Source organism: Tasmannia lanceolata, unplaced genomic scaffold, assembly GCF_043159265.1.
Source record: "Tasmannia lanceolata isolate RefF3 unplaced genomic scaffold, GAP_Taslan_0.1 ptg000020l, whole genome shotgun sequence".
Lineage (NCBI taxonomy): Eukaryota > Viridiplantae > Streptophyta > Magnoliopsida > Canellales > Winteraceae > Tasmannia > Tasmannia lanceolata.
The window spans coordinates 25,257,678-25,274,411 of NW_027518697.1; the positions used below are offsets into that span (position 1 = coordinate 25,257,678).

The window sequence follows — 16,734 nt, forward strand, 5'->3', positions numbered from 1 at the left end:
GTCGGGGTTCATTTTTAGGCCATGACTCAGGGTCAGGTCGGGTCGGGCTAAGGGTTGATACCTTGGGTCGGCCCGGCCTGACCATAAGTTTTCTATTATAGAATTTAACCATCTTTACATATTTCTTTTGCTAATGTTTTCTATTATCTTGGATTGATATTTCTTTAGATTATTATTATTATTATTATTAATTGTCTCTGTTGCCCGTCATGTTGTTGAATTCATATTGTCTTATTTTGTTCCCTTGCTCGGTTTATTGATCATTTTGTTCTATATGATATGTGCTTGCTTTATTTTTGGCACTCTTAAGTAGACCCGTCAAACGGGTAACTCGGGTGGGTACGGGTAGCTTTTACCCGTGATTCTACGGGTAGCCATTTTATGTACCTAGATCTTACCCAGGTAGGCACAGGTATACCCGTGGGTAACTCGACAATTGAAACAAGTATTATAGTTGCACAGTGTAATTTTGTACTTCTACAAGTGCATGTGAATCTTGACCTTGTTTGGCTCATATATGAAAATTACTGTATATGCAGCCATGGAAGTTCAGTTCCAGGGAAATTAAATAAAGGCACATTGATTTGAACTCATAAGCTCCAAATACAAGATTTAGCACCTAATATAGAGCTTGATAGTAAAACTTGAGTGGTTTGATCCCAACCATTGAAATTTGGGTCCCACACAGAGGGACATGTAAGTGCAATTAAGACTGTTGGCCACCCACATAGTTTGATTGCTTTGACTTGTTTTGTTGGCCACCCTCAGAGTCTATTTTTTATTGTTTGGTGTTTGGGCCTTAAGAATAAAAAGTTGAAAACCGAATGGCGGGTAACCCGCGGGCACCAACGCCCAACCCAGACCCACCCGCGGGTCACGGGTAGGGGTTGGGTGCGGGTATTGTTTTTCGCGCGTAATGAAATTGGTACCCGTACCCTGCGGCCCGAGTGTACCTGCGGGTACGGGTCCCATTTTGCCGGGTCTACTCTTAACAGGTATTTGCACTAGGGTCAATCAAGGCTAGCCCGGCCCGGCCCGACCCAATCAGGGCCAATCAGGGCGGGTTAGGGCCACGCTGAGCCCTGTAGGGCGGGCAATGGGTTGAGGTTTTCCGGGCCTGACTCAGGGTTAGGGCAGGTCAGGGCCGAGATAATGGGATCCGGGGTTGGGCTAGGGTTTTGAAAAACCAGACCCAACCCAACCCTGTTGCAGCCCTACAACAGACCATCCATGAAATGCCTTTTGCTATGAACGCTGGTGAATCCCATATTTTGATTCAACCCCGATTTGTGTGAAATTTTTAGGGTGATGATTTTTTCACACCCCTGTAGGAGGGATGCGCCCCCTTTAAGGTGAATCGTGGTCAACTTTAACACTTAAAAGGGGGCCCATCCGTCCTGGGGGTGTTGAAAAAACCATCGCCCAATTTTTATTAGAATTTTTCAAATTAAAAATATTTTTCAATTTTTTTTTAATCTTATTCCGCTTAAGGGAGAATCGGAATAGGAATCCAAGATGTGGATGGATCCCTGATCCCGGCAATTAAAAAACGTTACACATTGGAAGGGAACTGTGTGCAACGATTAAAACCCCGAAAAAGAAAGGAGTCGGTACTCATTCCTTTTAACATCTCGTATAGGAAGAGCCACAATTGCTTTTGAAACTCTCTCTTTCTCTCTCGTTTGCATCTTCCATGGCAAGCGGTGATAACCCTTTACATATTGTGGACGAAGGCTACTTCTACTACGAAGACGAATACTTAGAAGGGGAAGATGAAGATGAAGAAGAAGATGAAGAAGATGAAGAAGATGAGGACTACGTTCCTCTGGTAAGGAATCCTCCTCCAGGTTTTGCGCATCCCGTCCAAGATGGAGATGAAGAAGGACAAGTAGGCAGAGGAGGAGATGGTAATGGAGATTCCGTAGCAGGTTCTTCGCAGAAGAGGGCTCCTGATTCCGATTCCATAGTGGGTTCTTCGCAGAAGAGAATGGCAATCGCTACTGTTGATGGGAAGAACTCTGACATTGCATCTTGCCCTATTTGCATGGAGCCTTGGTCTTCCCAGGGTCCTCATCGTATCTGGTGCGTTCAACCCAAAAAAAACGTTTCTTTTTCCCCTTACTTCTTGTTTGGATTGCAAGAATTTTCTGTAAAAGTTTGGGAAGCGATGGGGTGTAAAAACAGCAGCCTATAGCAGGCCGCCACCTGTCCTTGGGTGGGCAACCCCACGTGTCCTGGAGTAGGTGGACTCCAACCTGTAGCAGGCCGCCACCTGTCCTGTCTTGGAGTAGGTAAACTCCAGCCTCTAGCAGGCCACCACCTGTCCTGGAGTAGGTGGACTCCAGCCTATAGCAGGCCGCCACCTGTCCTTGGGTGGGCAACCCCACGTCATCAACTTTCCCTCTATAAAAGGAGGTTCAAAGCTCAAACCAAGGGTAATGAACAACCTCTCCAAAACTCTTAAACTAGCTCTGCACTCCTGCTCATATACTGACTTTGAGTGTCGAAGGGCCTGTCCGGAGTAACACCCGGGTTGGTCTTCTCACCTCGTGTAATAACCGGTAAAAATATATATATATATAGTCACTATGCAAGATTACTATGCAGAAATACTATGCAGAATTACTATTCAGAATACTATTCAAAACTACTATTTATAGTAGGACCCACCAAGTACTATTCACATCAGCGGGTCCCACATCAGCGGGCCCCACATCAGTAGGTCCCACATCAGCGGGCCCCACATCAGCGGGCCCCACACAAGTAGGTCCCACATCAGCGGGCCCCACACAAGCGGGACCTAACACAAGCGGGACCCAACACCAGTCAAGCACGCCGTTACGAGTCAAGCCCACCAACAACGAAAATAAATTTAAATAATAATTAAATAATAATTAAATAGTATTATTTTACTATTTAAGGTACTATTGAAAATAATTAAATATACTTAATTATTATTAAATAGTCTTTACTATTCACGCAGCAGCCTTCTACTATTCATAAATAATTAAATAATAGCCTTTACTATGCACAAAAATGCCTAGCCTTTACTATGCACAAAAATGCCTATAAATAGAGGAAGAGAAGAAGAAGAAAAAGAAAAGAGAAAGAGAGAGGAAGAGAAGAAGAAGAAAAGGAGAGAGAGGAAGAGAAGAAGAAGAAGAAGAAAAAGAAAAGAAGAGTGAAGAAAGAGTAAAAGAGAGAGAGGGGGAAAAAGAGAGAGAAGGAAAAAGGAAATCCACTATCCAGGTAAGTCTGTCAATAGTTATTTATTTAAACAGTGAAATAACGGTGATATGGTTGGTTCTACCACCTATGGATAAAGCGTGCATATGAGGCGATAACTCGCTATCGATTATGCAAGTCTTATCATCTTAGGATAAAGCATGCATATGAGGCGATAACTCGCTATCGATTATGCAAACTTTACCTGAACGGTGAAATGCTAGCATAGTAACCGTCGTAACCGTAAAGTAAACTGTAAGGAAAAAAAAAAAAAGGCGAACTGCTGAGCATAGTAGCCAAAGAATGATGACCTATTAAGAATAGTAACATATGGGGTCCACATGAACATGCGGGGCCTATATGCATAGTAACATGCGGGGCCCACACGAATAGTAACATGCAGGGCCCACATGAATGAGTAACATGCGGGGCCCACATGAATAGTAACATGCGGGGTCCACATGAATAGTGCATACTGGCCCCATAATCTTAAATTTGATAGAAAGGACACAGGGAATATTATTTTAGACATAGACAGAAAGGAATTTGATAGAAAGAACACTGAACACAGGAAACATCAGAATTTGAAAAGGGTACTTCTCAGCTACACTATCTCGCTCCTTTCCACGTACATTCAGGCAAGTGAATATGGACTCGCTTCATAACGGTAATTCAGTGTAATTTCTATGATTATTTGATATGTGACTGTGTTAGAAGGTAAAAGTATCTTCAAAGGAAAAAGCATCTTCAATACCATATTTCTTTAGTCTTTCATTTCAGAAAGCAAAATTTCATATTCATTTCAGAAAGCATAAATTCTGCATGCCATTCTAAGTTAAAATGAAGGGAGGGAGGACTAAGGCAGACCCTTAAGATCCCAGAAAGGACTAAGGCAGACCCTTACGATCCGTCCTTGGTCAAGCCAAAAGTTACCCAGGCTGTGAGCGTACGACACCTGGCTGACAATGCATTTTCGGGTGGAAGGTGACCCGAAGGAAATCCTAGAAAGGAGCACGTCTCATTAGGGGACGGAGGTTCCTTGATGGTCAATAGTTGACGGCCAGAGTCAGGGTAATTGAGAATTGCCATAATGGCCATAATGACCGTATGACTATTGGAGAGATTTTCGGGTGGAAGGTGACCCAAAATCCTCGGGTGGAAGGTGACCCAAAGGAAATCCTAGAAAGGAGCACGTCTCATTAGGGGGCGGAGCTTCCTTGATGGTCAATAGTTGACGGCCAGAGTCAGGGTAATTGGGGAATTGCCATAATGGCCATAATGACCGTATGACTATTGGGGGAGAGAACATATTGGGAATCACAGTGAGGATGAGAGTACATATTATTTGATTTATTGTTTAAAATGGATTCTAATGTTGATCATTGAAAATTTTATGGTTATTGTACTGTTTCTTTTATGTCGTGAGCCTTTTTCCTTGCTCTTACATTGCTACATTTCCCTCCACAGGATTAGTAGAAGAGGGAGCCTTCGCAAACGAAGACATATAAATAAAGCGGGAATGGGAAATAAATAGAGAGGGTGGAGTGACAGATGGGTCACCTGTCGTATTTAGACTCAGTTTAAGTATTAAATTTCGGACTGTAATAAATTTTATTTGGGATGCTAGGTCCTTAATTTAGAACAGAGTGAGTTTAAAATTTTAAATGGATTTCATTATTGAGAATACTTCCGCTGCTCATAAAGAACATCAGGTGAATTTGTCAAATAGGTGTAACGGCTTGGTTCTGGAAATCGGGTCGTTACAGTTATGGTATCAGAGCTGCACCAGGTTTAAGCTGTGAGGAACCTGGTGAACGAGTCTTGGGTACGTCTTAAGATGGGATACGAAGATCTAAATAATTAAAAGTTATGGTACCTTCCTATTACCGACAAATCGTCGCTAGGACGAAGGGGTTTAAAATCTTCCAACATACCCTGAAAATGTAAATTAATTGTAGGCTTGTCTTGGCAGAAGATGAATACTTACCAAAGAAAAGGAGCTAGGAGGGATGGGCAGGAAGAGGAGCAAGACCCTCTGCACATGCTTACGGAGATACTTAGGAGTCAAGTGCAGTCCCAAGCAGCGAGTCAAGAGGCTCTCCGAAGTATTGCGGCAAATTTGGCCGTGCACCAGCCAAGGGAAGATCCTACCAAACTCCATCGTCAGTTCAGGGATTATCACCCTCCTGAATTCACTGGGGTGGGAGATTATCACCCTAGGTTGGGCAGACAGCAAAATGGGACCCCATCCCAACATCAGCCTCAAACTCTAAGACAGTCTGCTCCTCAGCAGAACCAGTGGAGGGGTAATCAGAACCAGCCGCAAAATCAAGAGAAGAGAAACCAATATCGCCCTCTGAGTCAAGATGAGAAAGCGCAAGGAGGGTCAGGAAATCGTTTCTTTGCACTCGTTAACGACAGTGCTAAGGCATCTACTGCGATAACTGAAGGTCAGGATTTTAATTACTATTCTCCTTACAATTTTATTATTCGTATAACTAAAAGTAAGCCTGCGAAAAGTTAGATATGAGATGGTAGGATTTGTAAGGGGGAAATAGGAGGCAAATCTTTGAGACATCTGTTCAGGAGTCACTCAGGATAAAAAGGCAGGAAGGCAGGAACTTGAGGTCATCATAATAGAAGATAGTGACTCCGAGAGTGAACCTTCAGAGATCAAGAAAATCCCATATTCAGCTCAGAGATCAAGAAAATCCCATATTCAGCTCAAGTTGTGAGGTATGGTAATTGATAGCCTATGCGAATAGTAAATTTCGGGGACGAAATTTTCATTAAGGGGGGTAGAATGTAATAACCGGTAAAAATATATATATATATAGTCACTATGCAAGATTACTATGCAGAAATACTATGCAGAATTACTATTCAGAATACTATTCAAAACTACTATTTATAGTAGGACCCACCAAGTACTATTCACATCAGCGGGTCCCACATCAGCGGGCCCCACATCAGTAGGTCCCACATCAGCGGGCCCCACATCAGCGGGCCCCACACAAGTAGGTCCCACATCAGCGGGCCCCACACAAGCGGGACCTAACACAAGCGGGACCCAACACCAGTCAAGCACGCCGTTACGAGTCAAGCCCACCAACAACGAAAATAAATTTAAATAATAATTAAATAATAATTAAATAGTATTATTTTACTATTTAAGGTACTATTGAAAATAATTAAATATACTTAATTATTATTAAATAGTCTTTACTATTCACGCAGCAGCCTTCTACTATTCATAAATAATTAAATAATAGCCTTTACTATGCACAAAAATGCCTATAAATAGAGGAAGAGAAGAAGAAGAAAAAGAAAAGAGAAAGAGAGAGGAAGAGAAGAAGAAGAAAAGGAGAGAGAGGAAGAGAAGAAGAAGAAGAAGAAAAAGAAAAGAAGAGTGAAGAAAGAGTAAAAGAGAGAGAGGGGGAAAAAGAGAGAGAAGGAAAAAGGAAATCCACTATCCAGGTAAGTCTGTCAATAGTTATTTATTTAAACAGTGAAATAACGGTGATATGGTTGGTTCTACCACCTATGGATAAAGCGTGCATATGAGGCGATAACTCGCTATCGATTATGCAAGTCTTATCATCTTAGGATAAAGCATGCATATGAGGCGATAACTCGCTATCGATTATGCAAACTTTACCTGAACGGTGAAATGCTAGCATAGTAACCGTCGTAACCGTAAAGTAAACTGTAAGGAAAAAAAAAAAAAAGGCGAACTGCTGAGCATAGTAGCCAAAGAATGATGACCTATTAAGAATAGTAACATATGGGGTCCACATGAACATGCGGGGCCTATATGCATAGTAACATGCGGGGCCCACACGAATAGTAACATGCAGGGCCCACATGAATGAGTAACATGCGGGGCCCACATGAATAGTAACATGCGGGGTCCACATGAATAGTGCATACTGGCCCCATAATCTTAAATTTGATAGAAAGGACACAGGGAATATTATTTTAGACATAGACAGAAAGGAATTTGATAGAAAGAACACTGAACACAGGAAACATCAGAATTTGAAAAGGGTACTTCTCAGCTACACTATCTCGCTCCTTTCCACGTACATTCAGGCAAGTGAATATGGACTCGCTTCATAACGGTAATTCAGTGTAATTTCTATGATTATTTGATATGTGACTGTGTTAGAAGGTAAAAGTATCTTCAAAGGAAAAAGCATCTTCAATACCATATTTCTTTAGTCTTTCATTTCAGAAAGCAAAATTTCATATTCATTTCAGAAAGCATAAATTCTGCATGCCATTCTAAGTTAAAATGAAGGGAGGGAGGACTAAGGCAGACCCTTAAGATCCCAGAAAGGACTAAGGCAGACCCTTACGATCCGTCCTTGGTCAAGCCAAAAGTTACCCAGGCTGTGAGCGTACGACACCTGGCTGACAATGCATTTTCGGGTGGAAGGTGACCCGAAGGAAATCCTAGAAAGGAGCACGTCTCATTAGGGGACGGAGGTTCCTTGATGGTCAATAGTTGACGGCCAGAGTCAGGGTAATTGAGAATTGCCATAATGGCCATAATGACCGTATGACTATTGGAGAGATTTTCGGGTGGAAGGTGACCCAAAATCCTCGGGTGGAAGGTGACCCAAAGGAAATCCTAGAAAGGAGCACGTCTCATTAGGGGGCGGAGCTTCCTTGATGGTCAATAGTTGACGGCCAGAGTCAGGGTAATTGGGGAATTGCCATAATGGCCATAATGACCGTATGACTATTGGGGGAGAGAACATATTGGGAATCACAGTGAGGATGAGAGTACATATTATTTGATTTATTGTTTAAAATGGATTCTAATGTTGATCATTGAAAATTTTATGGTTATTGTACTGTTTCTTTTATGTCGTGAGCCTTTTTCCTTGCTCTTACATTGCTACATTTCCCTCCACAGGATTAGTAGAAGAGGGAGCCTTCGCAAACGAAGACATATAAATAAAGCGGGAATGGGAAATAAATAGAGAGGGTGGAGTGACAGATGGGTCACCTGTCGTATTTAGACTCAGTTTAAGTATTAAATTTCGGACTGTAATAAATTTTATTTGGGATGCTAGGTCCTTAATTTAGAACAGAGTGAGTTTAAAATTTTAAATGGATTTCATTATTGAGAATACTTCCGCTGCTCATAAAGAACATCAGGTGAATTTGTCAAATAGGTGTAACGGCTTGGTTCTGGAAATCGGGTCGTTACACCTCGTTTGCTTCTGTGCAGAACACAGTTCCTTCATTTCAGTCTAGCTGAACTCAGCTCCCTCACTTCGATTCCTCAGGACTCAGCTCCTCGGGTCATCCAGCTCAGCTCTTACGTCACTGCCGTACCTGTTACCGATTTTCGGTCTAACAGATTGGCGCCATCCGTGGGACACCAGAACTAAAAGCTGTTCAAATCTCTTATAAAAATGGCAGGGCGCAAGAGTGCGCGGGTACCAACTACACGGACTGATCGAGCCGTGCTGCCTCACAGGACTCGAAGTGAGCGAATCGCCTGGCTGATGGTGGCAGCCTCTGCTACAGCTGAACAGAGCCCTGCTCGCTCAGAACACCTCAATCCTGCACCTACTCCGGATCAAGTTCAAGCCCTTTTTCAGCAGATGACGGCCCTCGTCGGTCAGTACCAGCAACTACTTCAGGCGCCTCCCCAACCTCCTCCAGAAGCTCCACGACCTATACGGGAAAGGTCGAATTTCCACGAGGGAGAGTCGGCACGCCAAGGAGAAAACCGGACTCACCACTCGAGGCAAGTTCATCCCCCCAGAGCCAGGCATGCTTATACAGAGCCACACCGCCGCCAGAGGCTGTGGTCCCGCTCTGCACAAAGGCACCGAGCTCATGAAGGGCGCGCACCACAAGAAAAGTCCCGGCCTCGTCGAAGGAGTCCGGAAAGTCAGTTCGGCTCTGCGGCGAGCCCATCAGTGGAGAGAAACAGGTCGCTGGACCAACCGGACCGCAGATGTGATCCAATGCTTCAAAGGATGGAAGAAATGGACCACCGCATAGAAGAGCTGGCAAGAGATCAGAGCCGGCCTACTGTGCGGGCGTTCTCAAGCAGAACACCGTTTTCCGACGACGTCATGGGTGCCCCACCACCCAGAGGATTTAAAATGCCAATCATCCCGCAATATAATGGAACCACTGACCCTGTGGATCACTTGGAAACGTTCAGGACAATGATGCTCCTCCACGGAGCGTCTGATGGCTTCCTCTGCAGAGCATTCCCGACAACACTGACCGGTGCGGTCCGGGACTGGTACTCCAGGATCAAACCAAACTTCGGTAGCAGCTTTGAAGATTTTGGGGACGATCTGGTCCGCCATTTCATGAGTAGCCGCAGGCCAAGGAAAACAACAGCCTCCTTGATGGCCTTGCGCCAGGAGGATAATGAGCCTCTGAAAATGTTTGTCCGCCGCTTCAACAGGGAGGCACTCCAAGTGCCAAACCTAGATCCCTCAGCTGCCATGAATGCGCTCCTCGCGGGTGCTAGATCCAACGACTTCCGCCGGTCAGTAGCTCGCCAAAATCCGCACTCGCTGGCAGATCTAATGGCCGGGGCAGAGGAATATATATCAGTGGAAGAAACGCTGGCAGCCCTAGACCTGACTCGGAGGAGAACCTCTGAGGACAAGAACCCTACCAAGCAACGTAGGGAGGATAGAGCCGCCAGAAGAGAGAAGTCCCCCCCAGAGGAGAGAAGAGAACTTCACGCCTCTCAACACCTCCCGGAAGCACATACTGGCCGCTATTAGCGGAGAAGAATTCCTGAGGTGGCCAGCTAGAATGATCTCCAAGGGAAATAAGAGAGACCAATCAAAATACTGTCGGTTCCACAGGGACCACGGCCACGACACGGACGAATGCTGGCAGCTCAAGGAAGAAATCGAGCAGTTGATTGGCCGGGGCTATTTGAAAAAATACGTCCGGAGTGACGGCTGCAGACCAGACAGAAGAGAGAAGAGCCCTCCTAGCCGCAGCCCTCGACGGTCGTAGCCGCCCCTTGTCCGGAACCAATCTCCTCTGCCACCTAGCTCACAACCAGAGGCGCCGCGATCCCAGCCAAGGGGGGTCATCGGTACAATTATGGGCGGACCGGCCGCTGGAGGCACATCCTCCGCCGCTCGCAAAGCATACGCCCGCCGGGTAAACGCCGTGCACACATGCAGTAAAAAGTCGAAGATGGAGAATGAAATCTCCTTTTCAGACGCAGACCTGGACAACCTAATTCTGCCTCACGACGATGCACTGGTCTTAACCATGCTTGTCGCAAACTGGGAAGTAAAGAAAATCCTTGTGGACAACGGGAGTTCGGCAGACATTTTGTACTATCACGCTTTCCAGAAAATGATGATAGGCGACGACCGCTTGAAGCCGACGAACTGATATCTGTTCGGTTTCTCAGGAGAGGTTGTGAAGGTGGAGGGGCAGATTGAACTTCCAATCCTCGTCGGAGAACAGCCCTGCCAAGCGTTCGCCATGGTCAACTTCCTGGTAGTGGGGCCACTTCGGTCTATAACGCTATTTTAGGACGGCCTGGCCAGAACCTGATTCGCGCGGTGGCTTCAGCGTATCACCAGAAGATGAAGTTCATAACGCCAAACGGCGTGGGAGAAGTCCGGGGAGACTAGCCCCAGTCTAGGGAGTGCTATGCCATGGCACTCAAAGGCAAGAGGGCGGTGGAGTCACTGCCAATTGAGCTACTAGACCTGAGGGACAAATCCCAGGGGACTCAGCCCGCCGAAGACCTCATCTCCATCCCTCTGAGCAAGGATGATAATGAGAAAGTCGTCCAGATCGGATCCTCTCTAAGCAGCAGCGTCCAGCACCATCTCACCGAGTTTCTTCAAGACAATGCGGATGTCTTTGCGTGGGCTCCCGTTGATATGCCTGGCATAGACCCGGAGATCAGCACTCACAGACTTGGTGTTGACCCAACCTGCAGGCCTGTGAAACAGAAAAGAAGGCACTTCGCCCTTGAAAGGCGGCAGGCGATAAGAGAAGAAGTGGAGAGGCTTTTAAAGGCTGACTTCATTCGAGAAATCCAGTATTCGGACTGGTTGGCAAACGTAGTCCTGGTGAAGAAAACAAATGGGAAGTGGAGGACCTGTGTTGATTTCACTGATCTGAACAAGGCCTGTCCCAAGGACAGTTATCCGCTCCCGAAAATTGACCAGCTCATTGACGCCACGCAGGTCACGAGCTGCTGAGCTTTATGGATGCCTTCTCCGGGTACAACCAAATCAGAATGTATGAGTCAGACATACCAAAGACTTCGTTTGTGACAGATCAGGGGACGTACTGCTACCGTGTCATGCCCTTCGGCCTCAAAAATGCCGGAGCCACTTATCAAAGGCTCGTGAACAGACTCTTCCAGAACCAGATCGGCCGTAACATGGAAGTCTATATCGACGATATGCTGGTCAAAAGCCAAAGTGTACAGGATCATGTGTCTGATTTGAGAGAAACATTTCAGGTCCTAAAAAAGCACAGCATGAAGCTCAACCCCACCAAGTGCACTTTCGGCGTCAGCTCAGGAAAGTTCTTAGGATTTATGGTAAGCCAGAGAGGAATAGAGGCCAACCCAGAAAAGATCAGGGCCGTGGTGGAGCTCACTCCACCAAAAACTATCAGAGAAGTGCAACGGCTCACAGGAATGGTGGCTGCGTTGGGGCGCTTCATCTCGAAATCTGCAAAGAGGTGCCTACCCTTCAACGCAGTCAAATGACTCAAGACTGCGCCTTGGACAGAGGAGTGCCAAACCGCATTTGAAGAATTAAAGCAGTACTTATCCTCTCCACCACTGTTGTCAAAGCCGGAGCCAAGTGAGGAGCTACTCCTATATCTGTCTGTAAGCCCCACGGCTCTAGCTGCCGTCCTAGTTCGTGAAGAGCACCGCCAGCAAAAGCCTGTCTATTATGTCAGCAAAGTTCTCCATGACGCCGAAATCAGGTACCAGCGGGTCGAGAAATTGGCTTACGCGCTGGTAATGGCAGCCAGGAAGTTAAGGCCGTATTTTCAAGCCCACACTATAAAAGTCCTGACCGATCAGCCGCTCAGGCAAGTTCTCCATCGACCAGACATCTCGGGACGACTCATGAAATGGGCCGTGGAGCTGACCGAATTCGACATCCAGTACGTACCAAGGCCAGCGATCAAGGCTCAAGTGCTAGCAGACTTCGTAGCTGAGTGCACCATCCTCCAGCAGATCACTGAATCTGAAATTGTTCAAACCCCAGTTGTGGAAAAGGCACTCACAACGAAGGAACAATCAGAAGATGGGACTGAAGCAGCAATCATCCCCGCACCAGCAGAACAGAATCCATCAACCGTCGAACCAAACTGGGAAGTGTACGTCGACGGATCTTCGAACAAGGGTGGCTGTGGAGCCGGCTTGGTTATCACCGGACCCGATAACTTCACTGCAGATTATGCCTTGAGGTTCGGATTCTGCGAGTCCAACAATGAGGCAGAGTATGAAGCCCTCCTCGCCGGGATGAATCTCGCAGTCCAGACCAGAGCCCAGAGGCTTAAAGCGTACTGCGACTCCCAGCTGGTTGCGAACCAGATTCAAGGAGTCTATGAGGCCCGCGACGAGCGTATGATCAAAAACCTCTCCAAGGTCCGCCAGCTAGCCAGCAAGTTCAAAAGTTTTGAGGTCATCAGAATCCCCAGAACAGAGAATGCAAAAGCAGATGTGCTGTTCAAGCTTGCTGCCTCCGGATAACTACTCTTGGGAGTATATGCATGGAGTTTTTACAGAAATCCAGTATCGAAAGTGAGGCCGGTGAAGTAATGCAGGTGGAGAATGAGTCGTGCTGGATGGACGAAATCATTGAATACCTGCGCAGTGGTAAACTTCCTGAAGCCAAGAAAGAAGCCCGCAAAGTGATACAGAGAGCCGCCCGATTTTCCCTCAGTGGTGAGAGCCTGTACAAAAGATCGTACACCCTCCCGTACCTAAAGTGCCTCCGGCCCGGCGACGCCGCTTACGCCCTGCAAGAGACGCACGAAGGGATCTGCGGAGAACATCTGGGGGGCAAGGCCCTGGCGATCAAAGTGTTGCTCAGAGGCCTGTACTGGCCTACCTTAAGGCAAGACGCACAGAGTCTGGTTAAAAGGTGCGAGAGATGCCAGAAATTCTCTCCCACTATCCACCAGCCTGCTGTGTCGATGGCCCCGATCATCAGCCCACTCCCCTTCGCAGTATGGGGGATGGACATCCTAGGCCCCTTTCCACCGGCCTCCGGGAAGCGCACGTTTGTAGTAGTTGCTATTGACTATTTTACCAAGTGGGTCGAGGCTGAACCTCTGGCCCAGATCACAGAGCAAAACGTTCAGAACTTCTTCTGGAAGTCAGTAGTTTGCAGGTTTGGGATTCCCCGCGTTTTGATAACGGACAATGGTAGACAATTCGACTGCCGCAACTTCCGGAATTTCTGCTCTGACCTGAAGATCGAGTAGATGTTTACTTCAGTGGCGCACCCTCAGACGAATGGGCAAACAGAAGTGACAAATAGAATCCTTCTTCACAGGATTAAAAAGAGACTGGATGATAAGGCTGGCCGATGGGCAGATGAGCTTTATCATGTCCTGTGGGCGTATCGAACCACCCCGCGCACATCGACGGGAGAGTCACCATTCAACTTATCCTTTGGGACGGAGGCGGTAATACCCGTCGAGGTGGGCGCCCCGTCCCCCAGAGTTACCAACTTCAGTGAGCAACTCAATGATGACGGGCTCTGGGCGAACCTCGACTTGCTGGAGGAAGCCTGGGAAGAGTCCCAAATCAGGGTCGCCGCCTACAAGCAGAAAGTATCCAACTACCATGATTCAAAGATACGCAACAGAGAATTCCGAACAGGAGATTTAGTCCTGAGGAAAGCTGCCATCTCCCAACCAACGAAAGTCGGAAAACTTTCCCCGACCTGGGAGGGAGCGTATCGAGTGAAAGAAGTAATTTGCCCAGGAAGTTATAAGCTGGAGACACTGGAGGAGCACCTATTACCCCACGCATGGAACTCCAAGAATCTCAAGAAGTACTATCAGTAGCCAAACGTCGGGCGTAACCCCTCGCCTTCTGTGGGACATGATCCCGCGAGAGGGGCGTGGGGCGCGAGCCGCCGCGCGCTCTCTCGTTTGGTCTCTCGTTCCCACGCGATTGGCGTGTGCATTTTAATATTGATTTGAATTCGTCTTTCCTGTGGACTTGGGATCACTAAGGCAATCCGAATTCCACACGAAAGAGACTGACAGAGTCGCCACCTAGATGTGGGATCTAGGACCCATAATTAACCAGAAATCTAGACTCGCTACCTGGTTACGAGAATGGAAGGTATGGGGAGTTATCCACCACATGCACCATTCTTGTCCGATAATCGGTCTTCGATTCCAAAAGCTAATTCTTTTAAATTTATTTTAAATGGCTCATTCAACTCTATGTTAATGTGCGAACTAAGTGACATGCATCCTAGAATCTAATTTCAATGTGAATCCTAGATGTGTATCTTGATTTATTAATTTGTCTGGATTCATTCTACGTGAAAGTTCTCCTAGAATTCTAATTTCATGGAAAACCCTAACTGATTTGATTAAGTATTTACAAGAAAATTAATATACAAAACACCACAATTTGTTGTGGTGCCGACTCGCGGGTGGTATGCCGTCAGACATCCAAGCTGCCTACGTACCCAAGCCTCACTGGGATCAGAGTCGACGTAGTTCGGTGCACCTAAGCTAAGCTACATATGCCTAACTCAACTAGGACACCGACTTAGACGGATTTGACTGTTTCAACAGTTTTAAGAGGAATTATTTAATTCAAGTTGAGGATTTTATTATCTTAGGATTTCATCTAAGATGCTATATGATTCTTATCTGAATGCAAGTTGTCCCTTAGACTAATGCAGGTTTTGCCTACATCCTAGTTTACTAGGCTTGTCCTAGGGAAAGATCGGGTGACTAGTGTAACTAGACCTATGGTACGGTTGCTATTCATAGCAAGCGTCCGTGATGAGGCTGGACTCCTAACTCTAGGACTCCCTAAAACCTAGGACACGGCACGACACCAGTGTTCCTAAATTGGGCTCTAATGGTTCTTAGATTGGAAACCATAATCCAATGGTTCCGAAAGACACAAGATAAATCGATTTAAGTTCTCGAGGTTAATGAGTTTCAGATTTCGAAGATTTTCAGTTTCTAGACATTTAAGGATTACCAATGGTTCTAGGGTTCACCAATTTCGGCCTTGAATGGCATCCAAAGGAGGGAATCGTGCGCTCTTTCCTTGTGCAATTTAATACTTAGGTTATAGCATCTTATTGCCTGGCAGAATCTCAGGATTTCCGTGGACACTAACCTCGGAGCCAACAACATGCTATAACTTAAATATTCAAATTGTCAAAGATCAAGTTGCAATTGGGATACGATTATGGATGCACGGGCTATTTTTCCAGGAAAATCTAAAGATCCTAAAATTTCTGTTTCAATGGATTAAGGAGTGAACATGTGACAGAATTTTAAAGTTCTTTAGGAATTTTTATATGATTTTCAATTAATTTCGAATTTTCCATGGATTTTATCAATTTTAAGCATATGAGCGGTTTTACAAGTGAAATTGTTGCAAATAAATTCGAAATGATTTGAAATTTCTACAGCAGCAAGATGAAAATGTATGTAGCTTACAGGATGAGTTTTGCATATTTTTACATTAAATTCACATTTAATCTTGATTAAACCATTAAATGTCCAGATTGCACAATTAACACATAAACTAGTAGAAATATAACTCTAAATTCTATGAAATTTCTACAGAAATACTATATGAATCAAAATAGCATGCAGTGAGATTTTCATGAATTTTAGAAATTATTTACTACCAATTTCGGATTTTACAATTTCCAGACCAGATTATAAATTAACACTACATCCCATATTAAAACAGATCCAAATCACACGAAAATTTTACAGTAACAAGTAATATGGAAGCTAAGACTACTGTAAAAATTTTATGAATTTTAATGATGATCTGATGTTAGTAAAAATTCTCCTAAAATCTGATAAGTTTCAAAGAAAATATTAAATAATATACCAAATAAACTCCAAAAATCTTTACAAATTCATGGTAAAATGAATCAGTAACATATTATTTTCCCACGAAATTTCATTAATTTTAGAATCTGTTTGGTATATAATTTAATTTTTCTTCGTCAAAAGATGTTTTTTGAAGAGTTTTCCATTTTTAAAACACAATTTGCGGAAAAAATCAGAAAAATTCGGAAAAATACAGAAATATTTTGAGAACAATGCACCTACCTGTGGTGAAGATCTCCGCCCAATCCAAAAAATATAAAAAATCCTGCCGCCGCCGATCCGCTCCGCCGTCTTTCGCTTTCTCTGGAGTGTTTAGAGGGAGTGATTGAGGGAGTGAAGAGATAATGGAAGAAGAATATTAGGGAGAGGGATGGAAGAATATATTGAGGAAAGGGATTGGAG

General features: G+C 45.2%; 1 protein-coding gene across 4 annotated transcripts in view; it reads left to right on the forward strand.

Moving 5' to 3' along the window:
* The first annotated feature begins 1,579 nt into the window (after nucleotides 1–1,579).
* The window catches only part of LOC143854547 (uncharacterized), a 41,770-nt gene continuing 26,615 nt past the window's right edge, over nucleotides 1,580–16,734 (forward strand). For all 4 annotated transcript variants that reach the window (XR_013237542.1, XM_077364571.1, XM_077364573.1 and 1 more), the window contains exon 1: nucleotides 1,580–2,082. Coding sequence is in view for 3 of the 4 variants with exons in the window: in XM_077364571.1 (XP_077220686.1) it covers nucleotides 1,694–2,082 (389 nt within the window). In the remaining variant the exon portion in view is untranslated. The remainder of the gene's footprint in view (nucleotides 2,083–16,734) is intronic.